This window comes from Halichoeres trimaculatus, unplaced genomic scaffold (genome assembly GCF_033239565.1).
Source record: "Halichoeres trimaculatus isolate MK-OKI-2021-1 unplaced genomic scaffold, fHalTri1.1 fHalTri1_scaffold_9, whole genome shotgun sequence".
Taxonomy (NCBI): domain Eukaryota; kingdom Metazoa; phylum Chordata; class Actinopteri; order Labriformes; family Labridae; genus Halichoeres; species Halichoeres trimaculatus.
The window spans coordinates 26,468,845-26,481,577 of record NW_027437188.1 but is presented as its reverse complement, the minus strand read 5'-3'; the positions used below and the strand labels follow the sequence as shown (position 1 = coordinate 26,481,577).

The 12,733-nt window shown below is 41.2% G+C and overlaps 1 protein-coding gene across 3 annotated transcripts in view; it reads left to right on the top strand.

Moving 5' to 3' along the window:
• Positions 1-8,597, top strand: part of dph1 (diphthamide biosynthesis 1) — a 265,070-nt gene extending 256,473 nt beyond the window's left edge. The window contains exons 9-11 of one of the 3 annotated variants that reach the window (XM_074679785.1): positions 5,219-5,297; positions 7,365-7,499; positions 7,798-8,597. In XM_074679785.1, the coding sequence (XP_074535886.1) occupies positions 5,219-5,297; positions 7,365-7,499; positions 7,798-7,917 (334 nt within the window). In that variant the 3' untranslated portion in view covers positions 7,918-8,597. The remainder of the gene's footprint in view (positions 1-5,218; positions 5,298-7,364; positions 7,500-7,797) is intronic. The other 2 variants (XM_074679783.1, XM_074679784.1) reach the window with 2 other exon arrangements.
• The last annotated feature ends 4,136 nt before the right edge of the window (positions 8,598-12,733 follow it).

Here is a 12,733-nt window from a genome sequence, read left to right as displayed (position 1 = left end):
GACATAGAGAGATGCAGAGGTAGAGAGTTGAGGGGGCCGAGTTTGGAAAGCGAGCGATCACGGTAAAAGCCAATTTTTTGTACTTTTTTGGCTCTCCCCTCCAGACTGACGTATTAGTGCAACTCTGAAATTATGTAAGTCAGGCACGATTCAGCCAACCAAAACAAACCCTCATTACAGACAAAGAGCCTTTCAACAAGGTGAAAACAAATGTTGGAATACAAAATTAAGGACTATTGTGTGCATAAACAATATTATCTTTCATGCACAGGATTCGGTTTATTAGCTACATTTAGCTAATTAGCCCCCCATTTTTAAATCTAGATTGAGATTGGATTTATTTAGTCTTTATTCATATCAATCAAGTGGACAGAATGAGAAAAATCAAACACTATAACAAGCTACATTTAATTATTTTACATACCACATTGACCAAAACAGCGGTCACGTTTAGGCATTAAGAGTTTCTAAACAACTGAAAATCAAGCTACCATGAAACCAGCAATTATGGCAGAGCTTAGGCAGGCTCTTTTATGGGCATGGTTTTATTTCAATGAAGGGCCCCAAGTCTTAATACTCCTGAACGCAATACAGCAATAAGTGTCCCTACTGTTCTCAAAACAATATGTTTTTAATGTTCCACTATAAGTGTCTGTATTAATCACTTCAAATCCCCATGGAGTTTAAATAAAACTGGCAATGAAAGTCTCAACTTTTTACTGGTGCCTCTTTATAACCAAGAGCAAAAACAATGGAGCCAAAGAAGTCGGCTGCAAAAGAAAAGGTATACCCAATAGGTCCAAAAAAATCTTTGGTAAAAGCAAAAATTAGTGACATCACAGAAACTACATCTGTGTTTTATGCAGTTTACTCAGTCATCAGGTCAAATCTAAAACAGCCGCAACCTGATGAATATGGACTTCCCTCAACCTTTGAAGCTGTGCTGTGGTACTAAGCATCAATACATTAGCATCAGAGCCTTCATGTCCTGGCCCTGTATGCACATCTAGCCATTAGTGATGACAACAGATCGTTTGCACCAAAGGTGAAATCAAAAAAATAAGAAATCGATTTGTGGCATGCATGGTCAAGTCAATGCCCCAGCAGAGCATTAGATAAATGTTGGTAGACCCATCATTAAAGGCACTAACAACAGGATTACCACACCTTTCAGGCTGTTTTAAAGATGGCTGATGTCATGCTTATGCATTAGCATTGAAGACAAAATATGCAAAGAGTACAGATATCTAGGGATCGAGTGAACTCTTTGATAAAATACGATGATGTTCAGATATACAGTATATTCAGGTGTATGAGACAAGTCATTTTTCATTTATATTGCTGCCTGTTGGATGTATGTATGATTCAAATTTGTTGGAAAGAGGTTTTTCAGGAGGTTCCCCAGACATATGACGTTCTGCATCATTAGCCACATAATGACTATTGGTTCCATTTGCGTAACGTCTGGGCCTGCATACGGGCCTGGACGTTGTGAGGTGGGGCCCCTCAGAATGAGACTTGTCTTGCACATCCTGTAGATGCTTGATTGAATTGAGATCTTGGGAATCTGGAGGCACAGTCAGCACTTCAAACTTGTTCAGTGTGTCTTAAGTGTCTTAACTTCAGGGGCTGCAGCCTTCAAAGACTATATTTCAAGAACAAATGTGTCAAATGCTGTCCCATTTTTAGAGAGCATCCTTCATAGCACCATAATTTTTTGCATACCAGTGAAAACAAATTGGCAATTAACTGTCAAATGATACTATTTAGTTTCAGCACAGCATAAATCATTACAATTGTTATAAAAGAAAAAAACAAGATCCTGATATCACTTTGGAAATGTTAGTGATAGTAGTGGTAGCAGGTTGTTAGCTACATGGGCTGTCAAAATTAGTAATACAGAGCATCTAAAGCTGTCCCCTGGAGGCAAAACTAGGTCTACAAACGTACAAAACTCTGAAAGAAAAGTTTTCGAAGTTCCTCATTTTTGTCAAATCAGAGTTATATAATCTAATCTACATAGCCACAAATAGATACATTTTCTCTCTGCTGCATCCTGTCGTCAGCTGTGTTTGAAAAAAAGAAGATATAATTAAAAAGAAGTTTAGTCCCTTCCAAAAAAAAAAAAAAAAAGATACAAGCCACCTGGAACAAGATCTTTGGGACAGCTGTCGCACCCTTTCCGGGCACGAAAACTACAATACTCCACACAAATAAAATTTTCTCGTGGCTACTTAAGTTTCTCCTCTTTTCAATTTTTCCCCCTCATCTGCTGAAAATAGCTTGAAAGAACATTATAGTCAAATACACTTTACACAGCACCAGGCATTGAAGATTAGTTGTATCTGGCTGTGCTAAAAGAGGACTGGTAGAGGAGAAAAAGCAGGAGATTGAGAGATAGACTGTGGGGTGGCGGAGGACGCATTAGTGCTCAGAACCACCCGACACAGCACACTGTACAGAAGTCACCCCTGGGCTTTCTCTGTCATTAGACACACACATACTCTCTCATATAAAGAGGGAGAGACACCATTAGCATATGCTCTTAAGTGTGTAATTAGGCTGTCCCCAAGCAGGTTTTTAACCATTGTACAGATATCTGAACAGCACACACATTTATCTCGAGTGGAGCGTAAATGCCACCCAGTGCAGAGCAGTGCTCTCTTTTATCTTCTTGTTTGAATTTGAAATTTCTAACTTAGCTGAAATGAAAATGTTTGTTTTATTGAACAGAGTTTGTCTTCAGAAATGAGCACCCCTCCCCCGAGTGTTGAAAGGTTAATTGTTCTTGCTTCTGGCGGGTCAAGATTATGTGTGTAATTGGTGCAAAACCATGCAGGTGGAGGTCTACCCAGCAGCGTCAGAGTGTAATGGGCCACAGCAGGAGATGCAAGAAAGTGAAGGCTTGGACTTGCTTTGCCTAGCTGTTCTAAATGTCATGAGGATTTACCTTCACATGTCCCAGCACAGTTTCAGTATTTGCAACCTTTTAGCCTTGAAGGTGTCTTTGTGTTTAGAGGTTTTACTTCCTGAAGAGAAAGAACGGTTTCTCCCACCCGTGTTTATCCATTCTTGATTTCTGTCCCTCTCTGCTTGGAAGAAGTTGTAGAATAAGACCTGAGACAAAAGTCTGGTTTCTTCCCTCCATCTCTGCATCTTATTTTTTTTACTCCAGCTCTTTCTTTCTTTTCTCTTTCTTTTTTTTTATAATGCTACGCTGCATGATATGTGTTCTCCACTGTGCCTGCTAGATTGAAGGCCGGATATGGGCTGGGAGTACAATTTGAGCCGCATTCTGGGGGCACTACCTGGCGCAGCACACCATGCGTTTTTACTGAACTGCACTATTCAGCCTGTCTCAACGCTAATATTAGAAAAGGTTCCTTCTGGCTCCATGTGCCAATCAGCTATCAGCTCCTAAGGAGGGAAAGTCTCTGTGTTCTCTTTTTACGCTCTCTGTCTCACTTTCCTTTCAGAGCCCGTTTCACTTTCAGCCCTGAGGATTTAACGGTGGAGTCTTGGTTTGCTTATTAATCACCCTACCACTCTGTTCTGTTTTTGCTCCCTCTACAAATAGACACAGATACATGCAGCTGAAGTGCATGCACACTTTGACTCACATGCTAATGCTCACATAAACTCAAACTGTCACACTCACCCTCTGTAATTAGTTTCTTCTTACTGTGTGTTTGGACTAAGGCGGTTTTTGATGCATGCGCTGTGTTAAAGGGCTTCTGTTATGAGTAGCAGCTGATGGACTTAAAGGTCATTTCCCAGTTACCACATCTCCATCTCTACTCAGCAAACGCAGGTCGCAGGAGGCTGGTGCTTTGTGAAAATATGTCTGACTCAGCAGAGTTTCAAATTAGAAGCATGAATAAGAATTTGATTTTTCTTTTTTTGTACTTTTTTTCGGGGAGAAAAAGAGCATTATTTAAAAGTGAGAAAATGCCATGCGTTTGCCCGGAGGGGATTGAATGTTTCTGTGGCAGAAAGCAGAAAGGAGCGAGAGTCAACGGTGCAATCAATTCTGCAGTTTGAGAAAAAGTGTGAAAGTTAAAAAAAAAATGGAGAGACGACGAATGGGGATTTTGACGCAGAAGACATGAAAGTATTCAAGCCATTACACCAAAACTTCCCTCCTTCATCTGTTTCCTGTTCACGCCTTCTGACTCGCCGCTGCGCTCCTTTGCTCAAATCTCAAACAGATGTATCCTTATTGACATTTACCTACATCTAACATTATCTCTGGGGCTTTTTTGTATGCGCTGCGGCTCGGTTCATACTTGTCAATATTTCTGATGGAGCTCCATCTTTAGGATTAGGGACAGGGGAGGGTCCACTCCCTCTGTGCAGATGTAGCCGTGGATAGCATTGATCTGCGAAAGCTAACCCCCCTCAGCCCCGGCCGCTCCTCTGTGCCTCCATTCTCCCATTGTTCATTTTTCCCCCTCCAGCTGTTTACATCCACTCCCTCCTCTCTCCTCTCTTTCATGCATTTTCCAGAGTAAACACTTTTTCTCCCTGCCAATCTTCCTCCTCTGTTCTCACTCCTCCTCTCGCTCGTGTCTCCTCAGCCCCTCCTCTCTATTTTTGTCTTCACTCTCTCTTTCTCTCCTTATCAGTGTATATCTGTGTCCTTCCCTCCTTTTTCCCTCCTCCACCCTTATTTCTTGCGTACACAGCCCCCCAAACCTTACCCCTCCTCCCCACCACCCTGTCTGCCAGCTATGTAGGCTACCTCCGTTGAGACCAGGCTGGTGCAGGTTTTTTTTTTTTTCACACTCACCTAACCTCTCCCTCTTTTTCTCTCATTGCGTTTCTTTTCTTTTCACCTCTGTTCACTTCTTCCCCTGTTTTTCTGTTGGTGCCTCCTCAAACCAGTTCCCCCCTCCCCTCCTCTAAACCCTCCTCCTTCTCTTTCAGTGCCTGACTATGCATTCAGAGCCTGTAGCTGTATCTGTCTGTAGAGCTGTTGCAAATCAGGACAGATCTCTCCAACAGATGCTGAAGATCAGGTGGAGGGAGGCTCCTTCTGCACAGACCCCCGTTATCACGTATCCACATGCAGTGTGCAGCCGCAGATGTGCCCCGCCTGTCTAATAAGATCTCGATCTCTCTCGCCTCTTTTTCTGGCTGGCCCTGTTTTTACACGCCTATTTGCACTCACTTACAGATGCATGTCTGGGCACAAATTTGTACCTTCTCTCTCCAACAGGTGGGTCCAGATCGCTTGTCCACGCCTCTCTATCGACTGGGGCTCAGCCTTCTCCAAACCACTGCTGTCCCCGTATGAGGTAAACACACACCTTATGGTCTTCACAGTGAGATCACATCTGTCACTCACTTAGCAGAGGAGTCTCAGGTACTGCACACACACCCTGACACACTTAAAGACCTTCAGCTGAATTAAAGCCTGTGTGTGAATTTCAATAAGTCCCATCAAGGCCTGCTTGTCCCTCCTTTTTTCTCTCCCTCCATCATTTACACACAAAAACACTCTAAAAGCATCAACAGGAGACTAGCCCCCCCTACTGGCTACAAGACCACACACACACCTCCCTTGCTTTCCCTCCCCTCCCTGTGCTGCTGTCTTGTTTTTCTACAAAAAAAAGGGAGAGAAAGAGATAGATCGGACACCAACCCATAAAGATCCATTTCAAAGCAAGTGTTTGTTTGTGTGCTGCTGCTGCAGCTGCTGGAGACACTCTGTGATGGCAATTCGTTGTTATTATGCATCCCTGCTGGTTAACATTTGATGTCCACTATTAATTCACCCAATGACGAAGAGAGATTTGCAGCTGATTTGAATCAGTCTGAAACGGTTGTGAGGGGAATTGCTATCATGAATATCGACCCTTGATTTGAAATGGTTGCTGTTTTCCTCACACTACACATCTTTATGCAGCACTTACACTCCAGAATGAGGCTATTGAGAATACTAATCACATCCACCTGAGCAGGAAAAGTGATGGTTGTTTGGTATTGTTCCTGACAGAAGTCTATAAGTTTGATATTCGCCTTGCTGTGATGCATAAAGCCGCAATCTGTTTTCTCAAGCCCTTTTCTCTTAGAGCTGATTCTGCTCTCCTCTCCGGCTTTACGAGCATTCAGATAATTTGCAGCCGCACTTGTGTCTACGCATGCCAACGTGCGGTCGTGATACATCTTAATTCAGCCTCATCTCATACCTATGAGTGCTATACGTCTGAGTGCATCGTGCTCCTTTCGCTGTGGCATTTTACAATGAAGAGGAAGAAGAACAAGAGGGGAGGGTGGAGCGAGCCAGGCGGAGGGTGAAGGGTGTAGGGGGGAGCAGAGGCATTTATTTTCAGTGCGTCTCATGTTATATTTATAGTCAATAAGACACACTTGGCTCTCCTGTCAGAGCAGGGATTAGCAGGGGAAGCTAGCTTCCACAGAGAGCAGAGGAGAGAGGCAGGGGGGTAAAAAGCTAAAGAAATGAGTGGAGGGTGGAAGGAAGGGCAAAGGAGAGGAGGGGAGGAAACGAAGAGGAGAGAAGGATGGTGGGAAAAACAAGACTATGAAAGATTTACAGCTGTGTACAGTTTGTTTGTTTAGGAGGAAACACTCTGGAATTGAGTTAACCTATATACTCTATTTTTTATGGACTGATGTGTCATAAAAAGTTGTGTTATTGTTTTGTTGAACCTGAAACACACACAGATACATTGTAGGAGGGCTTCATTTTACCTGCAGTGTTATGAGAAAAAGTGTTACCGTTTACATCTGGAGTTTTTTCCCTTTAATAGACAGATTGGGTCACACTCATTAATCCTTTGATTTAATTTCCAAAAATGTTAAATACATGTTTTACATCAAATTATATTCCACACATGATGTGAAATTCCTCGCATTGTTTGTATCTGAAACCAGCTTTTGGAATATAAATAGCCTGAAAGATGAAAGTGGAGCAAATCAGATATTTTGTTCTTTCATTCAGCTCCTTGTTTATTTATCTGTTCAGTCATTCAGCTGCTCATTCTGTCGTTCACAATCAATATTCACACAGCCTTTTCTCCTCCATATGGAGCAGTCTGCACTTATGTCACAGCACTGTCATGCGAGTGCTGTTGCTCTCCTGTAACAGCTGTTGTGTCATGCCGTGCAGCTGCATAAGGATAACATGACAACTCCGCCTCTTATCCAACATTAATATTATGACACCTGTCTCCTCTGTTGTTGTCTTGTGCTCTCGCTGTGCTTCCCTGCTGCTTGTTTACCCCAAAACATGCAAAATACCAAATATACCAGAATCACGTGTTTAGCTTCTCGCACAAGCAGCCTGGTGTTGCATGTTAAGGTTGCAGGGATTAATTATTTGTGATCTCGCTGTCTCTCAGGCTGCCGTAGCTTTGCAGGAGGTGGTTTGGAAGGAATCCTACCCCATGGACTTCTACTCCAATCAGAGCCTGGGGCCGTGGACGCCCAACCACCCGGACAACCAGCCTGTGCGGCCCACTCGTAGACAGAACCAGGTAAGTCAGTGCGGGGGATAAAAGAGTCAATAATGGAGGGAAAAGAGCGAAGGAAGGGAGGAAGAGCTTTAAGAGTGAAACATCATTGTGTGTTCAGCGTGTGTTGCTACACTGACACCCAGTGGTATGATAAAAACAAGACATGTATTGAAAAACATCTTTTTAAGGTGTGGTTTTAACCTTGACCTTGGTGTGCAATTTTATTTTTAGTCATTAAAAATGAACTTCTAATGTTGTATACGAATACATTCTGCTGTACCCATGATGCCTCAAATTACCACTAATCTGTCTGAGGTAGGTGCTGTCACTATTCCAAGTGTTAATGCTCTCCAACCACCCGCCTGCAGAAACAAGGCTCCGAGCCAGCCCTTACTCCCAAGCAGTGTGGACAGGACCAGTGCGCCCCCTGTGGCTGTAAAGGCGAATGACACACCAGGACCAGTGCTGTGTGTGTGTGAGACATGCCTTTGCCTCTGTCATGGCTGCAGGGAGGTCAAACCAGAGGAGGATAGAGTGTATGTGTCCAGACAGTCTATCAGCAGAGCAGTGCCAAAGCCAGAGGAAGCCCTCTGCCCACTCCTCAAATGGATTACCAGCCATAAATAATCCCTGGTCTTACAGCACAGCAGATCAAACCCAAATTCATTGCTCTTATTCACGTTCTCCCTGCATGGGCTCTGTGCTGGAAATACGCTGGCAACTGAGAGAATAGCCCGGGCGTTTATGAGCTCATTTGTCAAAAAAAAATTCCCCTGTGAAGGAGCTGCTCTCTGCTGTGCTGTGAAAGGAGTTCTTCCTGCTCAGGGGAAACATGTGGACCTTTCTGTAATGGAGACACAGCTTATGTTATTGTCAAAGAAAGTGTGAGATGACCTTGTGCACATTGTGTGGAATTTAAAGTGTCTGTAGAAGTGGGAGGCTGTAGTCAAACTTGTCCTTGGTTAAATCACTGTATACACTCAGACTCCTCAAACGCGGTTATCTTTATGCTTGATTTAAAAAGTTGAAGAAGCACTTTGATGTATATTATGTGAGTTTCTACAAGATTATCCCACTGATTTGAATGAATACAATTTGATGCATTGTTACAAAACCTCCTCTGTCTGCCTCTTTTCTATTCTAATTCTAAAACGAGAACCAGAGTTGTGTTTCCTGGAGGGGTTTGATAAGCGTGTGCTGAAATGTTTTTAAAGCTGAAAGAGGTTCGAGTTCCTCGATGTGTGCAGCTCTAGTCACGACTGCTCTCCATCCTCATTATTTATTGATGGCACATTCTGTCGATAGATAAATAAATATATAAATGAATACTATTGCTCTTCGCCTTCCACGGCAGACACTGATTGACAGCACCGCAGCATGGCTTTGGCTGATCCCAGGAACTTGTGAACCTCCCCCAGGTTGTAGCACACTCTCTCAGGTGGGTATCGTCTTCTGTGAGTTTTCTCGTGTCTTTTCAACTACGAGGTAGATCCATGCTCTGGTTTCCAACATCGCATCTCCTTGGCAACAGAAGCCGGTGTGAGGCTGCACATCCCGCCAGATGTCCATCGTTCTCAGGATGTGTCTCACGTGTCCAAGTAGTCGCTGTTATTTTGAAGAGCTGGGTGCTCGTTACAGTAAAGTGTGCGATGCAGAGCAGTCAGGAATAAATTATGGGGTGGCAGAGCTTCCTTGGAGCTGATATTTGATTTATTTTTTGGTGCGCTCTGTTAGAGGAGCAGAGATTCATAAATTCTCCTTTTTTTCTATCCTAAGTTTTCAGTTTTTAATCTCAGTGTAATGATTAGCTCTGCTGTTAATATTAAATACTTTGTGATTAGTGAACATAAGTAGAAAAATGTCCTTAAAAGAAAAATCTAGCTTAAAGATGTGAAGTGGGGCACAGTGTAAATTTAAGCTATTTGATACTAAAACAGAAGTTTGAATACGGTAGCACAAGCCAAATGAGACTCTTGTTAGTCCGCCTTTGATGTACGCTAACTCATTGCAGTGTTTCCTTAATCTTAACTGCCGATACAGTAGTGGTTAATCAAAAGTTGTGTAATTAATATTATCACACTCATTATTGCTTATTCATCTAAATCCCTCAGGTTTATTTAAATTGTCATATTAATTACAGGTGTCCCCTGGTGTATTGTTGTGGAAAATGACATTGTAGTCTAGATAAAGCTGATAATGGTAAATAATGAATATGCGAGCTAGCCCTGCCATAGCAAAGGGTATATTAGATGGTATCTAGGACTCCAGGAGTTAGTTTGTTGCTAATACTTTGTTATAACTGCCTGATTATACTACACAACAGACTCATTTAGTTATAAAATATGGAATAAAGTTTAATTTGGTGAAACAAATCAAGGTTGGAAGTTTGTTTTGCTAAAAATACAAAAATAAGCCCTCTTGCTAGTTAACTCACAGTAACTGGTGTTAAATGTACTTCAAAGGTTAGCAAATGTGTTAAAAGTTAGGAGTCAAGCTTATTCCAACATTTGTGCAACACAGCTGCGCTCTATCTTTGTTTTTTTGTTTGTTTGTTTTTTTGTTTTGTTTTGTTTTGTTTTTTGATGTAGGACTCTGTAAAAACTGCAAATAACTAAAAACATAAATTTACCACATATGTCATGAGGACACATTTTCATAGAGGGTGTTTGCACTGGTATGGGTAGTTACCCACATACACAGCAAAATTTGAGATACATGATTGTAAGCATTGAATGGACAGAGATAAATTTGGAAGTCAAAAGTACACCGTAAAAAAGGATTTTAGGTATCTTATCCACCAAAAATGTGGAAAAATGCACAAAGCACGTTTTGAAACTTACAGTGAAGGACTAGAACAGTAAGAAAAAGAGACTTTTGGAAAATTACACATAATAGGCAGGAGAGATGCATAGGAAGAGTTGGCATCTTTATCATCATCTACCCAAAAGTTTGAAAACATGGATGTTACAACTAGATTTTTCATGGTAGAGGGGGTCCAAGGAATAAATGAAAGCTCACTTTCCAGCCTTTAAAAAAGCCACCTGAAAGACACTGAGTTTTACTGAAGTAATATTTATTGGCATGACTTATCTCTCAATTAAAGTAATTGGTCATTGTAGCGTATTTACTTTTACCAAAGTGTGACTTAAGAAGCTAAGACGGACAACATGAACCACCTGATAAAGAATTCTGTGAACAGACCTGATTACAGATTATTGCCTTGGAAGTCCTGGTGGAGCATAGCTAGCAAAAATCTCCTCCATTCTTCAGACACTTGTTTGCACTCCTTATCTCGGTTTGGTGTAAATTTGGTGGTCAAAAGTGTAGAGAGATGTTTTTCTCCTGCAAGCTTAATTCAGCTCTGTTGTGAGAGTGCCTCCAACATGGCCAACCTCAAGTTGATAACATCACAATGAAACACTTAATAGGACACTTTACATCTTGAATGAACAGCTGAGCTCGCAAACAACCTAAACTACGAAAGTTTTTGTGACCGCCAAACATCGCAGGACCCTCCGTTTTCTGGCCTGTATTTAGTTGCTGATTAATTACATTCTGATTCTCTTCCACAGTTTGGGCACACAGCACACAGTAATCATCTATAAGTCTGACTTCTGAGGAAAATGAATAGGCTTCTGTTTGATTATGATGAACAGCTCCAGGTGGAAAATGTTAAGCTGTGGAAAAATTGCAAAAGAGCAAAATGAAGAGAAGGGCTAAACTTCCTATGGTATATTAAAAAAAGCAAATTTCTGACTAGATGGATGAACCCATTTTGTCTGAGGCACACACACATACACACACACATACACAGTGTGTAGATTAAGCTCATTGAAGCACACAGAAGAGGAAGACAGCCAAATTTATGAGGTTCATCTTCACACATTTGTTTTAACTTTGTCAGCGCCATAAAACTTAATCCACAAAGTGAAATAATCAAATATATTCCTGACTGAAAAAAGTTATCAACTTACAGAAGCTCAGGAGCATTTTGTACAAGAATTGATTTAATTGATTTGATAGCAGCCAAATTGTCATAAACTAAAGACAGCCAATGGAACTTGAAAACGAGAAATACTAACACTGAAACTTGAACACAAACATACAGTATAAAATATATATTCAAAAGTCCTTGTGATCAATTTGTGTGTGTTTACCCGGTCATCATTTGGTTCTGGCAATTGTGTCTCCATAATATCCGCACCAATAAGGCATATTGAATAAGTCCAAATGAGTCATGCTTGATGCATGATGCTTTCTTAGATTTACTGCCATTTGTCCCTACCACCAAGTGACCACTAGGTGGCACTGTGTGAATAGTTTATTAGCCCAGCATGACACTGAAAACACACTTCTCTCTATATATATGGCATAGCAGCACATGAAGGGACTTATGTTCATGAGTCGCCGATGTGGTAGGAAAATGACCCCATTTGTTTTCTTTAGCACTTTAGTGATAATGGGGACAAATGGAAACTTTTCTGATGCATCCTGCTTAAAACCCAAAATGTCAGAAGGATCGTGAGGCCCCACTTTCACGGTCTGTAATTAAACTGAAAATCAAGATCAAGTGAAGTAAAGTATCTACTGAGCATGTCTGCCAGTATGTGTCCTCTATCATCAGGGCAGGGCCTGACAGAGCCTGCAGATTGTGCATGTGTATGCTTGTGTAGGTGTGTCACTGTGACATATATACTCTACCTGCATGGTCATCTGATATCTACAACACTAAGCTGTGAGCAGTAAATGCAACTTGAGAGTCTAATAGCATTCAATGATTATAATAATAATAATAATGATAATAATAATAATAATAATAATTATTATTATTATTATTATTATTATTATTATTATTATTATTATTATTATTATTATTATTATTATGATAAAACAGAAGTGAGCTGAAAAAAGGAATCTGTACCTAAAAGCTGTATATGTCTATGTATACCTGGTACTGGGAAAGGCTGAGTCACAGCAGCTTGCCACAGTCCCCTCATCTCTTTTTCTGTCACTTCATGTATATTTTCTACTTCTCTTACATCTCTGACTCAGTAAACACATTATCCCAAGCTCAAGCGTTCATTCGATTCTCCTGTGTGCGTCTTATACCTGCACTTTTCTGCCTAAAAGGCATGGGTGGGAAAGAGACAGAAGTTTTGAAATATCTTTCATGACTCATGGCGCAACAACAAAAATAAACAGACGAGGAGGAGATGTTTGCAAGTTTGTTTTTGAACAATTTTTTTTTCTACATC